Source organism: Synchytrium microbalum (assembly GCF_006535985.1).
Source record: "Synchytrium microbalum strain JEL517 chromosome Unknown SmJEL517_scf0049, whole genome shotgun sequence".
In the NCBI taxonomy this organism is placed as follows: Eukaryota; Fungi; Chytridiomycota; class Chytridiomycetes; order Synchytriales; family Synchytriaceae; genus Synchytrium; species Synchytrium microbalum.
Window position 1 is genome coordinate 14,308 of NW_022158398.1, and position 21,928 is coordinate 36,235.

A 21,928-nucleotide genomic window follows, 5' to 3' on the forward strand; every position below is an offset into this window, starting at 1 on the left:
TCCCCCGTCCCTCCCGCCATAGTCGCTGGACCAGTCATATATCCAGCTTCCAACACCGAAGCAATACTAGGTGCTTTTGGTCGTCGTTTCAAAGACTGCTCTCAAAATATCGGCGATTCGAGCAAACTCTTTGTTCGCCGCACGAACCATTTCGAGCCTGAAGCTGGTGGTATCGTTGCTATGCTGTATGGTGTTTATCTTGGACAGACTTTGGAAGAGGGTCAAAAGAGTTTGGAATGGAGACATGAAGTGAAGGGGGCGCTGGTTGATGATGTTGGTGAAATGAGTTATCTTGATTTGCAACGTGAGTTCATTTTGGTGTTTCATATGCAGTTGTGGAAACTTATGTGGTACTGTATTATAGACAAGACTGCCGTTCCATCACAAGCCTCCTGTAAGCGTTGGGTCACATGCGTTGGGCGTTATAGAATCTGAACTCTCGTTACTTAGATGAACGAGGATTCTACTTGAGTGAATTCAATGACGAGGCTGCTCGTATCGTAATGGAAGAAATGGAAAAGGTGAGCTTATAACCAGCATTTCCTAAATAAATTGAACTCAATCCCTGAACAAAACAGTTCCCTGGTCCTACAATGGTCGGCTTGTAAGACGTTTCCCCATTTCCCACTTTTTGGCTTCATCAATAACTCCTCCACCTCCAAAGAAACCCAATGGGCGGCGCTATCTCCAACTACCCAACCACTTCCACCCCTTTCCCAATGCGCCGCAAAACAGCTATATGGGTCGTCGTACTTGCATCCACAAACGCACCAAACGTGACTCGCGAAGACGGTATCTCATGGGTTCGTCACGTTGCATCTCGTCTTGAGCCATGGACCATTTCGTCAGTTATTAATGAGGGTGCTCAAGATGTTGCGACGAGGTTGGAAATGTATTATGGGGAGAATGGTACGAGGGTTGGAGAGGTCAAGATGAAATATGATCCGGATAACTTTGTGCGTGTTGTTGGGTGTCAGACGCAAGTTACGTCCTATGGGATACTGGTTTAATTTTTTTTCTTCTCTTTTGCAGTTCAGGAATGGACGTGATATATCGTCTTCTCTCACGGCAGGGTCGGCTGCAGCTGCTAGTTGAAGATGTTTGATAATATATCCTTGCTTCTTTGTGAGTTTAGTTTCTCTTGTTTAAATATAATCGCGCACATATACTTTTTCAAACCCAAAAGTCAGAGTTTCTCGTTGTAAATATGTCAAATGCAATTATTTCTATTGTTCTGCGGCGATATTATATGTTATCAAGTTTTTAAACCAACCATCTACTGATTCTCCCAACGGAGAATAACTATGCATCTTTGGCAACAGGCCCCTTCTTAATCTTGGGATCCACAATCTGCGAGCACTGCATCTTATGCCGATCAGCCAAACTCAAAGCAGCGCCCAAGCACCATCCCGTCTCATACCCCGTAATCTTTTTCGCAATCTGTATCTTACGATCATCCTCAATCCCATACCCATCCTTCAACAGTCCATAAATATACGCCAAATCAAGACACAGATGCGCTTTATCCAAAGCAGCAGCATCGTCCCTAACTACAGCCTCCTTCTCAACCGAATCACATATCTGAATGCCATATTCTCTAATACTCTTGATATCGAATTCAGACGGCAGGCCAAGCCCCTGTGTCTTGTCGTAAAAGTACGAGAATGCATATATGTCCCGATCTGCGAAATGTTTATGGAGTGGTGGATGATGCACGCCTGCGAATGAGCAAGGTGGGAAGGGACACGCTATAGACTTGTCCATGGTAGCCTGACTTACGAATGAATGACATTCATCGAATTCTACGTCGTCCTGTCCCTTTATGATTGTCAATGCATTGTCAATCATGACTGAATCACTATGGTTTGGTCCTAGACATGGATGTATTGCGGGTATTTTGGCTGATGCTCTGCTTTTTGTTAATTTACGGGCTTCCATTAGTCCGTTTCCAAGATACGACCACTGATATAATATATACGTCACTCCGTTTAATGCGATATCAACACGATGAGGTTCTGGTGGTGGTACGGTTGGCTCAAATACTATTTGAGTCGATGCTCCTCCTAAATCCATGATAGCTACAGTCCCTTGCTTGCCCTTTGAAGGCGACGAAAAGCGTTTTAATAAATAATTTACAGTAATCCATGCAAAGACACCTTCATCAGCTCCATCCATGACTGCTACACTGGATTCCTGCGGTGGAACCAGGAATGGATAATCCGCGACCAGATGTTTCCGTACGGTAGCTAGAATCTTCTGCGATATCTCGGCTCCTAGTAATCGTAATCCTGCAGTGGCTTTAACTTCTATGGGAGTGCAGGAATGGTATATCTTTGGAATGACTTTTACAGCTTCGTCTAGTAGCACGTCCAAACTTGCAGCAGCAGATTCAGGACTCTTGGCATATGACGAGAGACCTGGTTTCGTCTCGTTAAAGACCTCACTGACTAGGAATGGTGAGGCCGCACCATGGCAGTTTGAGAATTCGTATACGTGAATTCGTGATCCAGTAGATCCAGCGTCTACCATGATGGCATACTGCGTTGGAGGACTTCCTTTATAGCCAACAGTGCATGGTGCTCCCACTAAATGAAGAGAATCGGTCAGATATACATTGCTTTCATCTCAAAAATGTGAACATGAAGAGATTCAAAGTCTTACGTGGAGCGACAGTCGTATCCTTTCTCAAGTATACAAATGCCGATATGCATAAGAGTATCCCAAGGATGTATGTGAACTTTTTGCCCAAAAAGAGGGGAAGCGAAATCCACCTCGGCGAGGTTCTAGGTTGATTTGGATATCTGAGGTTGATCTTATAAGGCGGGAGTCTATGCTTTGGAGATGGTGGCATCTCGATACAGTTCTTTGTCTGTCTAAACACTCACGCTATCTAGTAGTGGCAGTGAAGTGCAATGTTTGCTCAAAACAAAACATGAAGGAAGGAACAACATACATTTTATGATCATATGGAAATGTTAATGTGCAATTAAATATTTAAAAAATGCTGTAGGAACGCGTCTAGCACGTTCATTCAGTGATAATGTATGTCGATGCCTATGATCTCAACAAAGATCAGCGCACATTCATTCAAACCATAATACAGGATCAGATCTTACCGTTCTAAGCTGTGCAACAAGCCCACGTTCAACAAAATGCTTGTTGAACTGCTGCACCCAAGCATCATCAATCCGATACATGTCTTTCTGAACCTCCGAATAATAGCCAAGCATAAAGTCAGACTCGTAACTTCCTCTAATCAATAGCAATTTGCGTAGAGACTCGACTACATTACACAACTCCACTAGTATGCGATTTGACGAGTCTTCTGTTATCTGATCAACTTGTAATACCGTCAGACTTTTGCATTGTCTGAATGCGTGTATCAAATCGTCCTTTTCAGAAATGCTAGGTTGCTGCATGATTGCAGAAGACGATGATGAGGATGCCGAGGGTACTGTTGCTGGTTTCGGGTTTAGATGGAATAGAGACAATGATAGATGCTTGAGAAGAGTCAGGTTCATACATATTCCATTCAGTTCTTTTGGTGATAAAGAGACGCCTCTACAACCTGAGATATCTAATAGACGAAGCGAAGATGCTATTCCTGCAGTCAAATCATACAATCCTACAAAAACAGAAGTCAGTATGGGACGCAATTGCAGAAGATTGAAGAGCACATACCACGAGCGGTGATTCCCATACAGTTCTTGAAGCTGAGAATCTCAATCGGCAGATTACGTAGATTCCATATTCCGTTATCCGTGATTCTACCACATGAATCTAGTCGAAGTACTCTCAATTTACTCTCGTTTCGAGCAGAAAGTTGCTGCAAACCGACATCTGTGATAGAAGCTTCATCGAATATAAGTTCCTGCAAGACGGGTGACAAACTACAGAGCACTACATCGGTTCCAAGCGACGGCGACTGTGATGCATCAAGAGATAATAGTGATGGCAACAACCGTATCAACCGCTCGGCTGCAGATATAGATATCTGATTGACATTCTTGGCTTTAAGATGTGATAAACCGTGCTGTTTTGTCGTTACTCGTATTATCGATTCGTCAGACAAGAATGTCGCGTTCGACACGTCCAATTCTGCCAGATTTGAGCAATGCTTCAAGATCAGATCTAGCCAGTCTGGTCGGACCGATTCGTATAAGCTTTCGACAATGTGACTAACGTCGAGTCTCAGCACATTGATCAACGACGAGTTTGGAAATGATGCCAATAGCACCTCCAGAGTCCTCAGTGGAGACAATCGACGGCCTCCTAGTTTCGGATTCTTGTATAGATACAGTCTACAATAAATGAGGGACCAGTAAGTTAGACGCGGATCGTTGTTTCACAAGTGTTTGATGTTGAACTCGTTGTGCAAACTTACACTACAGAAGCATGATAATGGCGGTTAATCCTAGTCAGAATCTCTAGTTGTGAAGGCGTTGTATGCCAGACGAGACGAAATAATATCTGCGATGGTATATTTGACCAAGTGAATCGCTCTCCAATTATTGGCGATGCGTAATTCGGAGGCGGTGAGAGCCAGCTATTAGAAGTTCCGTCTGTATATTCTGGTAGATCGTCATCGTTCGTCTGAAGTGACAACGCGAAACTGTCTCCTTTGGACATTGCTGTGATGAAAAACAAAACTGCAACACACATCCAATTTTTTGAGATTTTGCGGCTTTTATTTATAAAATGCTACACTTATGCATAGCTCGGTGGCCACACTAACGTTATAGAAATAGCGTGAGCTTCATGTCAACTAGGTGAAAAAAAACTGCTGGCCGAAATTTACCTTAATGTGCGGCGTGACGACGAGTCTCTGCAATGACTCCAGATAATTCTTCTACCTTTCTCTTGGCACGGAGGAATGTACCCAACTAGATCAGGACGTGTAAGTGTCTTGAAGCCCTCCCAAAAACAGAAAACACGATGCCCATAACATACCCTTCGCTTTGCCAGACGACGAGCTCGCTTGTCCTTGGAGTTCTTCAACAATTCCATGACACGCTTCTCGTATGGAGCGAATCCGGTGACTTCACGAATCAGTTCACGAACAACCTTGGTTCGTTTGCCCAAGTGCTATGATGTGAAGAATGAGGTGTCAGCTTCTGGTAATTGAATTTGGGATCTCCATAGTGACTCCTAATAGTATTCCATATTCGTGCCATCTGCTCTGTTCACATAGTGCCAGCAGCATTTTTTGGCACTTTGCTAAATGTGACGTCTACTTTGCCTCAACAGCTATATAAAACTTCATCCATCCAGTAGCCCACATCATCCACAACGTGATAATTCGACATAATACAGGCTGCTCCACCACTACCTATCTCTCTGTCTACAAAAAGAAAAAACACAACTGATGGAAGCTCACCCCTTTTCTGTTTGATGGTTTTGGCTTCAAGTGAATACGAGTGGTGACATGACCACTGTTTTCACCGGCTGCTATGCCAGTCTTGACGGCTGGGGGCAGATTCTTCTTGCCCATTCTTGTTTGATGCGACTTGCCTACTTGCAAAAAACTTGGGTGTGAAAAACATGGTGTGGCTTGTGCTTGCTGACTGTTTGCTGACGTTATCAACGAATGTTATACGAGACACCAAGGAGACCAGAGACTTCATTGCGGCGGTTTGAACGCGTAAGACTCTGTATACTCGTATACTCTGCTGGATCTGGGGTGTGTCTTGCTGTAACGCCCGAACTTGCAAACCAAGCAGTGGAGGTCAAACCACACGTTATTAAACATATATACACAAACGATCATACATTCAGTTACTCAGGATTCATCTTTGACACCTCATTCAAAATCATCCTGCTGTAAATGGTGGACGTGGTTTCGCCCAAAACCTGCATCCTTCCAACAGTCTCTCTTGACACCTAGTCAACAGAGAACAGGACGAGGTCAAACATGCGCTCAAATTCAACTTGGCGCTTGTGCTTACACGAACAGATTTCATCCTCTTGCACGTTGTAAACACAAAAGCAGCAAATGGTATCGAAGACTGCCGTGTTGGAACATCAAATCGTTCTAGGATTCGAACCAAATCTGCGAGAAGATATGTGTCAGGCCTTCCTTGTGTGCAAGCGTAGAGCGAATACGACTCAAACCCGTACTTGTTATGATACTCTCATCGACTGCTTGCGTGACTTCTTGCAGTATAGGTATCACAGTCTCATTCCATCCTGGTCTAGCTTGATGAAAATGCTTGGATGATGCGTCTATCAGTTTGCTAAAATTGAGGAAGAGTAAAGTTGAGGTCACGTAGAGACAAAGTAGGGGCAAAAGGTTTACGTCAGGAGGACAGAATACAAATCCGATCGAATGTCTTCACGAAGTATCTTGGTCACTAAATCAGCCTGCGATTTGCCAAAGGAGGGCGATATCACTAAACTGACAATAACACCTTCCAAGATGGCAGTTGGTTTGGATGCACATGCTCTCGTTAATGCGGATGCGAGGACGAGAGATGGGGATGATCGTAGTTCAATGATCTAGCAATGTAGCAATGGTGTGAATATGAACCAGTGAGTCAATATATTACGATTTGAGAAGTGTTTTTTTTTGGTACCTTGTCAGCAAACAACAATCTCGCCACAAACACACTTGACGAGTACGACAAGTCGACGTCAAAGAAATGACGACATAAATGCGACGTGATTTCATCAGGTAATTGTCCAAACGGGAGTTCTTGTCCTTTCAACTAAAAGTGCGAATTGTACGTTAACACCCATTCAAGCTCAACGGTAAAATGCACTTCTTTCTACAGCATACCAGATTATCAGGAATCGTTAACAACCCAGATACAGCCTCCACCACCTTATCTAAACTCGTGTCGATCGATTTTTGTCGTAAGGTGGGCGATACAACTTGACTAGCAATAATATCACTTGGTCCAGCTGCAGCAACAGCAGCAGTCTTTTCTTCAGCAGCAGCGGCGGCACTAATTACATCCTGTAGTAACAGCCGAGTCTGCGCAATCATCGTTTCGTATTCTTGATCTGGACGGGAATTCGTTGCGGGGGATGACACTGATGATGTATCATCGTCATCGTCATCATAAGTGCTCGCTGTGAATCTTGGACGCTTCCTTGGACTCTATATCGATAGAAAACAGTCCAGTTTGAATGTTGAATGATTTGATGTTTAGCGATTGCGAAGCACGTTACTTCATATATAGCTTCTATCCCATCTGGTATATGCCATGGTAGCTCATATGCGGGTTCCTCTGTATCTGAAATATCAGATTCTGATGGAGCTTTCAGGTGATCGGTGTTAGTTTGATGAAAATGTTCACAACAATTACAAAGCTCGTACCAAGAGGCTCTATTGGCGCAGCAAAGAAGGCTATGCGATCAAGTCCTATACGTGCCTCTGGAGACAGTAGTTGATATATGCGGTTAAAGTGTTGCATCCTATTTAACGCCTTTCTTGGAGTCGGAGATTCAGCAAACCAGTAGAAGGACAATCACAAAACGCGAACGACCAAAGGTGATGACCTTTTTACTACTATTTCTGATTTTAATACATTTGTTTATATTTGACAATCTTTGTTATTTATTCTATGATTAACCACATTATTGACCACTAAGTGCCAGCCAACTCTCTAAATTCAGCTCTCGATTCCAGAGACAAATTGTCTCTAGAACCTCTATTCATTGTCTTCTTCCTCATCATCTCGTTCAGAGGCCACCATCTTGAAATTCGACATCAAAGCACTTTGGTATGTGCCTTCACTCATGATCCTTGATGCAGCAGCTTCAGACCATTCCTTGAAATCAAATTCTGCAGGATCATATTGTGCGAATGGATGTTGAAGTAGATCACTTGCAGTGGGCCTTTTTTCTGCATCACTAAAGGACAGCCAGAAGATTAGCTAGTTGACCAAAGGGGCTGGGATCATTGCCCTCGTACATCTCATCCGTTGTAGACTCACACTGTAAAACACAGACTAATGAAATCTCTCGCTTGATCAGTGACATCGTCTGGAATTTGAGGCGACTTGCCAGTCCCAATGAGATACAAGACGTGACCAGATATGTTGCGCCATGGCTGATGACCAGTCAGCATCTCCAAAAGTAGACAACCAATACCCCTATTGTGTGTCAGATGAGCTTGTTGAACATTCAACTCAAACAATGAGGATTGAGGCATTTTTTTGTTGCGACTCGTACCAGATATCCACTTTTGCACTATACGCTTGACTTCGAGCAACTTCTGGTGCCATCCAATATATGGAACCTTGAACTGACAAGCGACTGTCGGCCTGATAGACGAGATTATCTGGAATGATAACGGCTTAGAATGAAAAAATTGTGATATCACAATGATGAACGACGTACTGCATACCTTGTCGTTTAGATATTCCAAAATCCGATATCTTGGCAACTCCCAAATCATCCAACAAGATGTTGGCTGCCTTGATATCACGATGAATCACATTCAAATCGTGTAAATACTTGAGCCCACACAGGATTTGATACACAAGAGATCTCGCCAAGTCCTCTTCAAATTTGCCATATTTTGAAAGACAAGAGAGAACCGATCCACCGGGGATATCTTTCATAGTGGGAAATGTGTGATTTAGTACAATATCGTTGAAATTGTGCCAATATATTTTGAGTTTCTTACATTCCAAAAACACATTGAAGAAGCTATCAGTCACTTCATGACCTATGTGATTGGGATGTCAGTAACTAAAGTCGCGCTTGAAATGTCTCATCGATATCAGTATTACCGAAATATCGAACTATATTAGCATGATCCAAAGTCGAGAGAAGGCCCATTTCAGTAGTCAGGGCCTTCTCTCGACCCATCTTGATCTTCTCTTCATCGTCCCCATCAAGAGGCACTTGCTTGACAGCCATGATATCACCAGACTCCATATCAACTCCATAGTACACCTTACCGAAAGCACCTTGCCCAATAAGTGGACCTTTAACCCATTGTTTAGACTTGACCGCCAACTTGATTGGCTTGCCATTCGTGATTGCAGTATCATCTTTATGAGGAGATTCAGGCGGTGTGCTATGCGTTGTGGATGGGTTTGATTCTGTTGTCACAATCTTGGGCGATGGAGATCGTGCTTTTGCTTCTCGTGCTGTTTGGATGAGGCCAGGCGATGGTGACCTTGATTTGGGTTCTCGTTGTATTGGTTCTTCTTTCAACTCACCCAGACTCGTTGGAAGAGGTGCACGAAGTGTCTTGACAGCAACTGGTCTTGGAATGTCTTCATGACCACCCAGATCAGCATTAGACGATACAACAGATGGTGTCGGTTTGTATCCGCAATACGGAGATGGTCCCAAAACCGAGCGACGACCACTACTTGAAGTCAAAAACGAACGTCGTTCTAATTTTCGGACTAGAGCTTGCTGCACTCTTGGCTTGATTGAATCAGCTAGAGTTCGTGACACTCGTCTATCAGCATGACGAGATGGAGCTGCTGCTGAGGTTGATGCTGTTTCTGAAGGTAGTGGTGGAGATGAAGCAAACGATAGCGGTATATGAGTTGGGAACTGTGGTGAATATGGTTCAGCACTGGATGGTGTCATGAGGGTTTGCTCCTGCAACTGCGGGAAAAATGATTCTAAGTTTGCTGCGATTATATCATCAGAAGGCCTTTCACCGAAAGAGTGCGAGTGGAGATCTGGAGTAAATCGTCTTGGACTAACGACATTACTAAAGTTGTTTCGTGCTGGATACGGAGGTGGTGTTGACGTGTTGTTTAGGGGTGGCGTTACGATTGTATTGCCACCGTATGGGTTGGGGCTTGTCGGGCTTGTACAATTAGTACTACGTACGTTGTTGAAGGGCTTCTGTCGTGTTGGCGATGGAAGTTGGTTGTCGGACATGTTCCGTTGGTGTTTGGGACTCGTAATAGAGGTTGATCGAGGGAAGGTGGATACAAGCCGTTTCCCTTTATCAGTGTTTGGCGGCCTGTTCTGATCCTACGCTTGTCAAAATTGAGTCAGAGTTGTCTAAATCCATCGTCAAGGAATTGCCAACAAGTTTCTTACTTCTTCCAGAGGTACGCCATTTACGATTGAAGTGCGCTCTTGAACACGTAAAGTATTCCATGATCCAGCGTCATGGGTTCCTTCCGGTACCTTCACAATAGTGGGGCCCTCTCTGATCGAGAGATCAGTTCTGTTATTCGAAGCGACGATAGTAGGGCCCTACGTGAATCGTATCGAATAAATACGTGTCCGAAAACGTAACTCATGAAAACATCAAACCTGAAGCTGTGCAGACGCTCGTCGTTCTTGATCTGGAACAACGACAATCGTAGGACCCTATAAAACCAGCGATGTTGAGTGCAATGAGTCATCACAACGCTTTGAAAACTAAATCAGGTCCAAATCAGGCAGAAAGTCACAAACCAAAGATTCAGGTCTCTTCAGCGAGTCCCCACGCGACATCCCGCGAGCTGTTGGCCCATATGCATATGTTGCAAGTGGCGAATACAGTTCAGGGGCCGATTGAACGTGACGGAATAAATCAACGTCTGTATCAATCCCTTTAGGGAGATTTCTATTCAAAGTCTGCATTCGCAAGATTGTTGGTCTCGCCTCGTCTTGACTGAAATTCTTATTATGACGAGTCAGCGTATTGGTTCTAGAGAACGATGCGGGTTGGGATCTAGCAGTGTTGCTTCGACTCAGAGATTGTTGTTGAAGAGGTTGCGGTATAGAACGAGGGCTAGGAACCCTTTGCAATGGTGTTGTCACAAAGTCGGACTCGTCCTTTATCAAGGTCCTGATGGCTTGAAGGACACGAGCTCGAGTTCCCACAACTTGGACACCAACATTTCTCAGAGCATCATAGTCTAGTTCCAATAAGACACGTCCAGTTACGCCTCTAATGACGAATAGCGGAGCGATATCAGTAAAGCCAAGAGCATCAATCCAATCTGAGACATCGTCACTAGTCCTAACAAAGCGCAATACGAGAATCCTGTAAGTTAGATTGTTGAAATCCTCACAAGCACCACAATGATTCTATACGACAGCCCCATCTCCACAAAACACTCAAGTGATTAAGTTGCGATGTTTAATGAGATTTTGCAAATTTCAAGCTTTACCATGACATTACTGCGGATCTCAATACACAAAACTGATCAAAAGAGGGGCTTTCATATGTGGGTGAAGGTAAACTACTAGCTGGAGCCTCGTTGTTTGTCCGGTAAGTTGGCCTTGAGAGTGACTCTTGACGAGATGGCAGAGTTCTGAGAGCCCCTCCTTCCGAACGGGACCGCGAATGGCCTTGTCTGGCGCTGTTTTCATAGTCGTTCATTGCAATACTGTTCAAATATATGTGGTTTCTGTGAACAGTTTCAAACGTGATTTCAAAAATGTTGTGTGCGTCGAAGTGTGTCGTTCCTACTGGCACGACCCACCTGGGCGTTGCTGTGCACTACATTATCATTTATTTTTGATTTTGTGTAGCCTAACGCGTCGCATTATCGCCGATCGATATACGTTTCGTCAAGTTTTCAAAGAATTGAAAAACGTTTCACCATCAGGATGTTTCGAGCAGATATTTGAACACATTGTTTTATAAGCAGACACCGAGTTTGTTATTGTCAGGCGGTATATTCAGATCTTACATTTAAAATATGTTGTTTCTACAGTCACAATACTAGCCAAGTCGTATTTTATATTACTGAAGCTGGAGCTTCCTGGCCGTCAGATCCAATAAGAGACTTTAATTGAGTCAAAGCATCAGTCATTTGTCGAGACACGACACTCAAGACCGATTTCGTAATCATGACTTGTGGTTGAGGAGACTTCAATGGCTTGTTGATCTTCAGGACGGTAGCAGCTGCGGGATCCAAGGTGCTAATGGGACTGGGAGTCTTGTTGATTTTGATATTGGTAGAGACAGTCTTAAAGGTGGTCATTTGAGCTACAGAGACTCCAAGTTTGTGATCGGATGACGCAGCACCTCTGGCAGCACCTTGTCGTGCAACGGCAGAGGCAGATTTGCCATTGGCTAGAATTGGTTTGCCAAGAGATTGCTTGGAACGGACTACCTCCCAGCTGTTTGAGAATTTTACTAGACGGTTTGATGGAGCGGGACGTCCCAGAATCTGATTTGTTGCAAGTTGTGTTAGTTTCAAATATTTGAGGTCTAACTTCACATGCAACTCTTCTGAAAAGCAAATTGCCGTTTCATGGTCATCCGAGTTATATATCGTCGCGTTTGGTTATTGATAACACGAGCAGGTCCTTTCCAAAATACAACGGAGCAGCCACGTGTACATACCAATGAAAGGGCTAACGCAAACATTTTGTAAGCCATAGCAGGTCCTAGTAGAATAATTACAGCAGCAATTGCCGCGGTTTTACTATCCAACTTTTTTGTATCGAGGAGGACCATTTTGCCACTCTTGGTTGTCAAGGGGAGTAAGAAGGGGGATCCAACGGTCAATACGTCTGTAATAGTCATGGTTGCTTTAAAAGATGTCTTTGAAAATGTATAGATTGTTTAATGGCTTTTGTTTGTTTGTGAAAACGATCCTCGATCCTCAAGCTTTTCGTTGATTGGCGTGAACCCTTTGACGAGTGCAACAAGACGCCTCTATTTGAAACTTGAGCGGGATTTTCATGCCATAGATCCATTATGGAGACGTTTGTGCGCCATGCCTTGGAGCGTTTACCGTAAAGGTAAAGCTTGACTTGTCCACCGACAAATGTTGATCATTCCTGGACATCGTGAAGAAAGGTATCGAATTCATGCACAAATACACGTTAACTTCGTATCGAAGGCCTTGTTTTCTCATTCTGTTCGACTCTTGACTCTTTCTTCGTATTCCTGACGACATTTTGATGGAAGCTCCTGAAGCCGAGTTTCTTTACAGAGGACACGAAGCAGACGTTCGAGCTGTATCATTCTTGCCTCAAGGCCGAGGATTATTGTCAGCGTGAGTTATTCTTGTTTGCGTAATGTTGAGCTTTCACGAAAACAGCCAACGTCAAATGCAAACATTTTAGAGATGGCGCAGGAGTCTTGATTGTATGGACACTGGATACTCGTAGAGCAATACGGAAATGGCAAGCACATTCCAATGTCATCTATGCAGCTGATGCAATACCTTCTGATCCATGGTGCATCATCAGGTTTAGAGTCAATTTGTTGAACTGAAGCTTGACGAGTTAGGTTCACAAGACATTTCTTAACTAGTCAAGGACGCGATAATGTGTTGCGTGGTTGGAGTGGAAGCGAAATCCTAGATGAGGCTGTTGAGACACCAAAACCTGTCTTTGAATTGGCAATCAATGCACTGAACTTTTGTCGATTTTCGTGGTGTTTCAGCGGTATGATGCTCCTATTACGCTCTGCATGTAATTGCTCTAAATCTTACTAAATATATAGATGTTACCGACAAGGAGAATCTGCTCCTGGCCTTTTCAAACTTCAACAAACCTGAACTTGTTAGTATCCACGGATGCAACAGGGTTTTTTCCGCCTCATATTTCTAACAAGATCTAAATTATTGTAGATTGATGTATATGACCTACGCCGTCGTACATATATATCAAGGGCTCTTGACCCACAAGCGAAATCCGGAATGTGTTTATGTACGAAGCTCTTTCGACGGTCATCTACTCCAGACATCCTCATAATGGCAGCTGGATACGAAGATGGGTCTATACTTATTTGGGATGTCAAGATGAAAAGCATATTAGGCAGGATCGAGGTTTCCAAGGAACCAGGTTTGAGACATACATTCATTGCACGAACGTCCTGTTTTGTTGTTGCTGAAATCGCCTATAGTTTTCGCTCTAGACGTTCAAGCTGACGGTCTTGAAGGTGTAGCTGCACCAGCAGCTACGGAGATTGCCAGTTTCTCGACAGAGTTTGATCAGGTAAAATCAAGAACGCTGTTTCACTTCGCAACAATGTTTGTCAAACATGACTTTCGCTGACATCTCCTTGCTAATACTAGGAAGGACACGTAAAATGGATGAAGACCGCCTCGCTTCCAGCTGCAGGAGTATCAGAGATCGCTATCCGAGGCGATGGTCGTATACTAGCGACAGCAGGGTGGGATTCCAAGATTCGGATCTTTGCTTTGAAGAAACTGAAACCATTGGCGGTATTGACAGCTCATCGGGATGGTGTTCAGTGTGTAGCTTTTGCGTGGAGGGCTACTGATACGCAGCCAACAGAGGGATTGTCGTCCATGTTGGCAACAGGATCAAAAGATAAACGTGTAGCATTGTATAAAATATATTAAGAAAATGACAATTGAATCTTGAAAGTTTTGATCACTTTAGTTGAAAGCCTACTTAGCCAGACTTCACTGCGCATCAAACAAAGTAGCAGTTCCTTTACCGTTCTTGTCAATATCAAGAGGCCAGGTTCTCCACGGCAACTGCAGCTAGATATTTCCTTGTAAATCACCCCGTTTCAACCTACCATCCTTGTCAAATCACGGCTGTAGAATCACAACCTTCACGAAATGTTGGGCAACATGGACGAACCAGAACAAGCCAATACATTACAATCTCTAGCATTAAAAACACTCAATTCCGATCGAAAACATCCTGTTTACTACCACACGTTTAGTAGCGGAGTGGACGAACTTCAGGCATCATTGCTCAAACATTATGATGCAGAGCAACGAGTATTACCGTGGCGAGTGCCCAGTGGATCGAAGGCAGACCATAGATCGACGGATGAACAGTTTAATTCGCAACGTGCCTATGAAGGTATGTCATCTTGCTTTGTCTCGTCAACATTCACAATACCTGACGCATCACGCTCTTCCTAGTTTGGATCTCAGAGGTTTTTCGTCAACAACATCTTAACAATGAATCTTCATCGCTTACGCCTGTCTCAATCCAGATCATGCTTCAACAAACAAAAGTCGATACGGTGATTGCCTACTATGAGAAATGGATGGCTAAATGGCCAACGCTAGTTGATCTTGCCAAAGCGACACTAGAAGAAGTGAATCAAGTCTGGACTGGACTTGGTTATTACTCTAGAGCACGAAGAATTCTGGAAGCTGCTCAACTCGTCACTGAGAAATTCAATGGGGAATTGCCGAGAACGGCTGAAGAGCTAGAAAAAGAGATACCTGGCGTTGGGCCGTATACAGCTGGTATACGTTGGTCATTCGTCAAATCATAGCGCCCTTTATTTGCTCAATCCTCGTTTCTCTATGCCTTCGAACAGGTGCAATCGCGTCTATCGCATACAATCAACCTTCACCTCTCGTCGATGGAAATGTCATTCGAGTATTATCACGACTACGAGCCATCAGTGCAGATCCGAAATCCAAACCCGCTGTAGATCTTCATTGGTCGCTAGCTCGAACCATACTCAGTAAAAGTAGACCTGGACACTTCAATCAAGCTTTAATGGATTTAGGTGCAACTATATGTACGCCCACGAGTCCCAGTTGTACTGCTTGTCCCATCAGCGATCATTGTTTGGCACTTGCTGAGGTATGCCTTGCTGCTTTGCAGTTTCACAACAGAAGATTCAGGTCCATTTTGTTTCGTTTAGCTAAAGGCACACAAAGTCGCTGCTGCATCCAAGTTTTCTGGAAATGGCGCTGCAGAGACATGGGAGTTGGAGGCAGATGCAGCTTGTGAGATATGTCTCCCGTTTGAAGATATTGAGGATTTCAATCCTTCGAGATATCCGTTGAAAATTAAGAAGAAGGCTGCTAGACAAGAAGGTACAGTGATAGAGTCACGTTTATCCGATTTGTAGAGATTTCTTTTTCGCTTCTGTGCGTTCCCTTTGAGATGTTCACCGATTCTTTCCTGTCTAGAACGAGTCACATGCGTACTAGAACACAGACCTGCTGATGGCGGTGAGTCGAAGTATCTGGTAGTCCAAAATCCAAAGAAAGGTATTTTTCAGCATGAACTATTCGTATTTTTGCTCATTTCAAAATCCTCACTACCATCCCTCACTACCCACCAACCAGGAATGCTCGCAAACCTCTGGGACTTCCCATCACATCCCCTCCCAGAATCGTCACCCAAAGAGCAACATCCCGACACTATCACCGCACTACTCGCATCATACACAACATCAACCCCATACACATCACAGAAATCAATCGGACTTGTAATGCACAAGTTCAGTCATGTCCATTGGTCTATGAATGTATATCATTGGGTAATTGCCACTGACGAGATTCCAGAATTGGATACGTCAAAAAGCAATGTCGCATGGTGGACTAAGACGGAGGTGGCATCTGATGCATCGGCTGTGCCAAAGACGTTGAGGAAGGTGTGGGATGCGGTTTGTGGTGTCAAGAAGGGGAAACGTAAAGCTGATGACGAGGAGGAGGATTCAGATGATGGTGATGAGGGGGAAGATGCAGAGACAAAGACTCCTAAGAAGAAGGCTAAAAAGACTTCAGTTAAATCTAAAACGCCGTCAAACCAAAAGAGTATTACATCCTTCTTCAAGAAACCACCAGCTCAAGACGCAAAGTGAAAATACACCCCCACTGACCTTTTAAAGTCTTTATTTTTTCATGCTTCTTATAGTACAATTCTAATGCAAAGCGGGATTTCTATATATTTGTGCAAATTTTTATGTATAAAAAGAAACCTTTCCTCTCATCTCGCTCATCATCCTTTCAGCAACTTTTTCATCACCCTTTCATGTTTGTCTTTCTTTGCTTTAGCCTTACGTCTCTCTTCCCGCTCAACTCTGCGTTCTTCCTTCTGCTGCAACTAGACGAGACAAAGAAAGGGGGGTGAGAACATTTAAACAAAAAAAAGGGGTGACAAACTTTCTCGATGTGTATTGCTGTGACATTCACTGGTGTTTACCTTCTCACGTTGAGTTCGCGTCATGGTCTTCTTCCTGCCAGTCTTGGTAGTGACTTCAAATCCATCATTGGCACCAGGTACAACTTCATCTCGGGCATCATCGTCATTGGCCTCGACCAGTTTTGCCAGCATCAAGTTTTGAGCTTCTGGAGTAACATAGAGCAGAGAAGCTGCTTGGTCGGGAGGTATTTGCTTATATATATCGTCAATGATCTAAAATCATCCAAGAATATGGTCAGCACACATGGCATTTTTGCGAATGACAGAAACAGCCAAAGGCAACTTACAGTAAACTCAAACCCTTGATCAACAAGCCAAGTCCTTCGCTTCTGAGACCAATATACTTCATCAGTGTCTTTAGAGACCAGTGTGAAGAAGTGGGCTTTGAAACCAGGCTCGGTACGTCTCTTGGCTCGCAAGATACGACCCATACGTTGAGCTTCTTGACGACGAGATCCGAATTGAGAGTTGATTTGAATCAAACAGGTCGCTTCAGGCAAGTCTAGAGATGTGTCACCGACTTTGGACAGGAAGAGAGTCGGGAATCGAGTGTCTCCTGCCTTGAAGGCACGAATAAGCCCCATACGTTCACGGTGGTCAACACCACCATGAATGTAGGGCTTGTTGAGAGCTTTGGCATAGAACTGGTGGTAGAAAAAGGGGAGTGTGAGAAGCGGGTACGGACAAAAACTTAGAAACAAAGAAATAATTGGGATGAAGTAACTACCTCTAAGGCAAACACATTATCTGAGAACACTAGGATACGATCACCAAGCGACTCGCGCCATTTGATAAGCCATTGGCAGACATTGAATTTGCCAGGATGCAAGACTGAGATAAGTCGTCGTTTACTGCATGCAAGGATTTAGCACTAAGCTCTTTATTCTTCACGGTCAAAGCAACGACTTACTTGGCTGAGGCCTTCATATAAAGATCATAGAAAGCAGATGGCATAGGACACCAGACTTCTGTACACTAGTTGATGTCATTTGAATTGAAAAGTTTTTTTGCGTTCAAATGATTGCACAAAGTCACACTTACATCGACGCGAGCAATATGACCAGCATCCATCAACTCAAGCCAATCAGCTTCATACAGTTTCGGCCCGATCAAAAAGTTCAGGTCCTGAATCTTGTCATCTTCTCGCACCAATGTAGCCGTCAAACCCAATTTAGCATGTGCAGCCACAATCGTCAACACTCGCCTGAAGACTTTGGCAGGTATGACGTGTACTTCATCAAGAATCACCAACCCCCATTCTCGAGAATTGATGAATTCAAGTACTTCTTGTGTTGCTTTGGCACGTTCACCTTGATTCGACATCATGGTATAAGTGCTAATCAAAATACCAGCAGGCGTTTTGAATGCATCTTTTGATTGGGCAGTAAATGCAGCTATAGCTCCGTCAGGAACATTGGCCCATCGTTTGAATTCTGTTTCCCATTGGCTTACAGATAGTGCATTTGTGCATAATACCAGGACTGACTTTTTAATGGCAGATGCTGCTGCTATTCCTACTAGGGTTTTACCGGCACCGGTAGGTAGCACGACAATACCAGATCGAGCTCGATTCTGACCGCCAAGTAACTTGTACAAGGCTTTTGCTTGGTAGTCACGAGGAGCAGTAGTACCTTTCAGAGTCAAGTCGAGAGTGGGATTGGCTGTATCTTCTGTATATGCATATTCTTCTAGTAAGGGATAGTCGAGTTCTCGACATCGTCTTCTTACAGTTTCTACCATATTCTTACGAATCTCAAAGGATTCAGTCAAGTCGATCAGATTCTTCTTAGATGACGACAATATACCCAAGTCATCTGTAGCTTCTGCATCTTCATCATCAGATTCATCATCTCGATCGACGGTGATGACGGCACCAAACATATCGTCTATCTGAATACCAGCTGCCATAGCTTTGCGTTCTTCTGGAGCAGGTTGTGGTGCAACAGTATCGGATATTACACGAGCCCCAGCAATGACTTCATCCTTGAGCAGCATACTTAGAATCTCTGGATGAGCAGATTCCACGTGGTAGCGATTATTCTTCAATACCAATCTTACTTTACCATATGTATGAGTACATTCCTTGATGAATTTTATGATATTACGTGGCACGACTGTTTTACTAAACCTTTGTAGCGTTTTGATGATGACGTTGGTTTCTACTCCTACTGATACTGCGGCGTACAATGAGAAGGAGGTCAACTTGTACTCATGCATGCGAGCAGGTCGAGACGATGGTTCTGCGACAGTAGTCAAAAAGTCCTTTGCTGCCTTTGCTAACGTAGAATACCCTTCTAATATCATGGTACCGTCTGGAGTTATGATTAATGGACGTAGCGCATGGTCTGGCAGTAAGTCTAGATTCCTAAAGTCTGAATTCTCTGGAAAACGAGACGTCAAGAAGTCTGGTGGTGGCGGTGGTACATCCGAAGTAGATACAAGTGCCGCAGCACTGAGACCAGCCTTCTTTGGTATGAAAGACGTCGTATCAATGATCTTCATGTTTTGATAGTTGGGATCTGTGGTTATTGCCGCATCGAATTTCTTGTTTGCTTCGTCATCGTATACGTCTGATTTGCGACGTGGTATATCATCATCATCATCATCATCGTCGTCTGATGTTTGATAGTCCTCGATCTGCAATGGTTTTGAATCTGGGGGCATGCTTGATCTACTACCGACGCTGATTATATCATCTTCGACGTCTATATCCATACTACTACTAGGCACCTCAGCTTTGACTGATTCTGTTTTAATCATTGATTCTGTTTTGATCACTGGTTCCTTCTTCATTACAACGACAGCGTCAACATCGTCGTCAATCACCTCGATGACTTCCTGCTTGACTGCGACCATTGCAGGGTTTATGGAAGCAGATGGGTGCAGTGGATGTTGTGGTATTTTGACTACAGGGGAAGTTGATCGAGGTGGCGACATTGGCCCATTCACTGGCGTAGCTTCCTTCTTCACAACTCTTTGTTTTACATTACTGTTCTTGACCTCATCTGCTGGCAGTGGTTGTTGTGGTGGCCTAGCAGGAGGCTTGAGCTTCAATTTCAAAGAGGGCAAGGGAGCAGCAGGTTGTGATATAACAAAAGGAGGTTGCTCGTCGTCAAGAATGATTATTGGTTCTGATGTTGGTGAATTGGACATTGCTGGGTTGATTATAACAGGAAGATCGCTGACAGGAGTGACAGGGCCATTATTATGAGTGAGTCTTAGAGTGATCTTCTTTTGCTTTGGCAACAACTCGACAGGCAATGGCTCTAGATTAAACATTGAATAGTTTCGAGTTCAGGTTTTCAGTGTGGAATGCATTCAGACGAATAAGCAAGGTACCTGCGGGACGCTTAATAGTGATCTTGCCCGCCTTGGGAGGGCCTGAATCCATTTACGAGCTCGATATATCACAGAATTAGATGCCACTCGGTTGGAACTTTGTTGTTCAGTTCGAGTTGACCAACGTCTACTCTTGTAGGGAAGGGCCAACGGAAAAGAAAACTAAATTACACGGATTCGTATCTTACACCTAATCCATACTTGATACACTCTACTAAGCAGTAGCGAAAAGCTCAACATAACTAGTATTTGTCTGTTCAAAATGAAGGCGGTGATGGGGCTACCCTTTTAGTGCGTGAATTATAAGAATATAAACGCGCCAAACACGTGTAATTAACATCTTTACTAGCTACATGACCTGATTTCAAATGTCCATGCTAACTTTTTCATTTCAACACACCTTCCTTTGTCAATCTTTTTCTGATTCGAGCTACTCGTTACTTATATATGGACAACATGGCTGCAGCTGGCAGTAGCGGAGCACAACCCGACATTCCACTCGAGCCTGTTGTCGAGTCGAGTTGGGGCGAACGAGGTTTGAAGAGAACGAGGTCTGAGACAGAAATGGAACGAGGTGATGGTACCAATGACTTTAACAGTGGCACCATTGATACCAGCAATCAAGCACGATCCACCACTCCACCCGCAGTCTCCTCATCAACTGGAACCGTAAACCCAATGTCATTGTCGAGAAACGAATCCGTCATGGAAATAACAGACAGCCCCGTACAGCAACCGAATTGTATTATAATAGATCTCACAGACTCGCCCGATGTATCTGTCTCCTCTTCTTCCACAAACCATCGTCGCCAACGACCCAGACTCAACAACAATGATGATGACATACAGTTTATATCATATACTGCTGGGAATAGAACAGAGCCTCCTAGAAGAAGACTACCAGTCAATGATACTACCAGACGAAGGCCACCATCAACTGTCGATCTCGATGATGATGACGATGATGAAGAAGAAGAAGTACAGCTCATTAGTCCATCCAGGTCTAGAAGGAATAGAGCCACAACGGTGGATGATGATGTTACTGTAATGGATGAACGGCCAGCACCAGCTCAGCAACAACTACAACAACCAAATACACCCAGAGCAGCTACCCAACTAGATCGTACGTTACCGTCTCCTTGAATGCTACGCTAGCAGTGACTTCGCAGCTCAATCGCTTCTCTCTCCCTCGCTAGGTATGTTTGCCGCATTACGCCATTTCACTTATCCCTCTGCAACCCCTCCAGCTCGAAACATTGGATTCTTTGGCTTGCAATTCCAATTGGACGATAACGAAAACCAACAGCCAACTGCAGGTGCAATCAGGCCAGCACCAGCAACAACAAACGCATCAGCAGGAGGCAGTAGCACTGCTGGCGGTAGCAGTACAACAGGTTTAACAGGCATACACAGGAACGTGCTGTTGGACGCAGCTATGCTCGCACCGCCAGTCCCGGAAGCTTTGCCTGAAAGGGCGGCTGCGCTGAAATGCGCCATATGTTTGTCATACGCTGCTGAAGGTGAAGGGGTTGTTCATATGTCACATTTTTTCAGTTTTACTAATCTTTTTGTGAGTGTAGATACTCCATTGAGCTCTACGACATGTGGCCATATCTTTTGCGATGGTGAGTTACATCCTGGTCTTGTGTTTTTAGACCTCAATTTCACGTTCTACATTCATTGTATAGAATGTGTACGAGATGCCGTGAAGAGTACAGGAAAGTGTCCCATTTGCAGAAAGGGTCTCAAGGCCAAGAACTCTATACACAGGTACACGTCA

The 21,928-nt window shown here is 44.0% G+C and overlaps 6 protein-coding genes across 6 annotated transcripts; 2 read left to right on the forward strand and 4 right to left on the reverse strand.

The window, feature by feature from the left end:
* Window positions 1-1,302: 1,302 nt before the first annotated feature.
* On the reverse strand, window positions 1,303-2,851 carry SmJEL517_g05399 (uncharacterized protein; the record flags this gene model as incomplete). The annotated part of the gene is made up of 2 exons (XM_031171325.1): window positions 1,303-2,585; window positions 2,662-2,851. 2 exons carry the CDS (start codon window positions 2,849-2,851, stop codon window positions 1,303-1,305), a joined length of 1,473 nt encoding a protein of 490 aa, XP_031022678.1.
* Window positions 2,852-4,799: 1,948 nt separating this feature from the next.
* Window positions 4,800-5,491, reverse strand: SmJEL517_g05400 (uncharacterized protein; the record flags this gene model as incomplete). Its single annotated transcript, XM_031171326.1, has 3 exons — window positions 4,800-4,883; window positions 4,951-5,085; window positions 5,378-5,491. 3 exons carry the CDS (start codon window positions 5,489-5,491, stop codon window positions 4,800-4,802), a joined length of 333 nt encoding a protein of 110 aa, XP_031022685.1.
* Window positions 5,492-7,652: 2,161 nt separating this feature from the next.
* On the reverse strand, window positions 7,653-11,296 carry SmJEL517_g05401 (uncharacterized protein; the record flags this gene model as incomplete). Its single annotated transcript, XM_031171327.1, has 10 exons — window positions 7,653-7,854; window positions 7,938-8,096; window positions 8,176-8,284; window positions 8,351-8,560; window positions 8,633-8,674; window positions 8,739-9,951; window positions 10,021-10,179; window positions 10,240-10,296; window positions 10,384-10,933; window positions 11,085-11,296. 10 exons carry the CDS (start codon window positions 11,294-11,296, stop codon window positions 7,653-7,655), a joined length of 2,913 nt encoding a protein of 970 aa, XP_031022686.1.
* Window positions 11,297-12,831: 1,535 nt separating this feature from the next.
* Window positions 12,832-14,243, forward strand: SmJEL517_g05402 (uncharacterized protein; the record flags this gene model as incomplete). The annotated part of the gene is made up of 7 exons (XM_031171328.1): window positions 12,832-12,926; window positions 12,997-13,122; window positions 13,187-13,320; window positions 13,379-13,437; window positions 13,506-13,719; window positions 13,793-13,872; window positions 13,953-14,243. 7 exons carry the CDS (start codon window positions 12,832-12,834, stop codon window positions 14,241-14,243), a joined length of 999 nt encoding a protein of 332 aa, XP_031022687.1.
* A 237-nt stretch (window positions 14,244-14,480) lies between these two features.
* On the forward strand, window positions 14,481-16,468 carry SmJEL517_g05403 (uncharacterized protein; the record flags this gene model as incomplete). The annotated part of the gene is made up of 6 exons (XM_031171329.1): window positions 14,481-14,718; window positions 14,781-15,113; window positions 15,188-15,459; window positions 15,521-15,695; window positions 15,792-15,872; window positions 15,951-16,468. The coding sequence occupies 6 exons, from the start codon at window positions 14,481-14,483 to the stop codon at window positions 16,466-16,468; spliced, it is 1,617 nt and encodes a 538-aa protein (XP_031022688.1).
* A 125-nt stretch (window positions 16,469-16,593) lies between these two features.
* On the reverse strand, window positions 16,594-20,200 carry SmJEL517_g05404 (uncharacterized protein; the record flags this gene model as incomplete). The annotated part of the gene is made up of 8 exons (XM_031171330.1): window positions 16,594-16,601; window positions 16,668-16,710; window positions 16,810-17,022; window positions 17,097-17,453; window positions 17,537-17,660; window positions 17,720-17,784; window positions 17,851-20,075; window positions 20,149-20,200. 8 exons carry the CDS (start codon window positions 20,198-20,200, stop codon window positions 16,594-16,596), a joined length of 3,087 nt encoding a protein of 1,028 aa, XP_031022681.1.
* Between the last annotated feature and the right edge of the window lie 1,728 nt (window positions 20,201-21,928).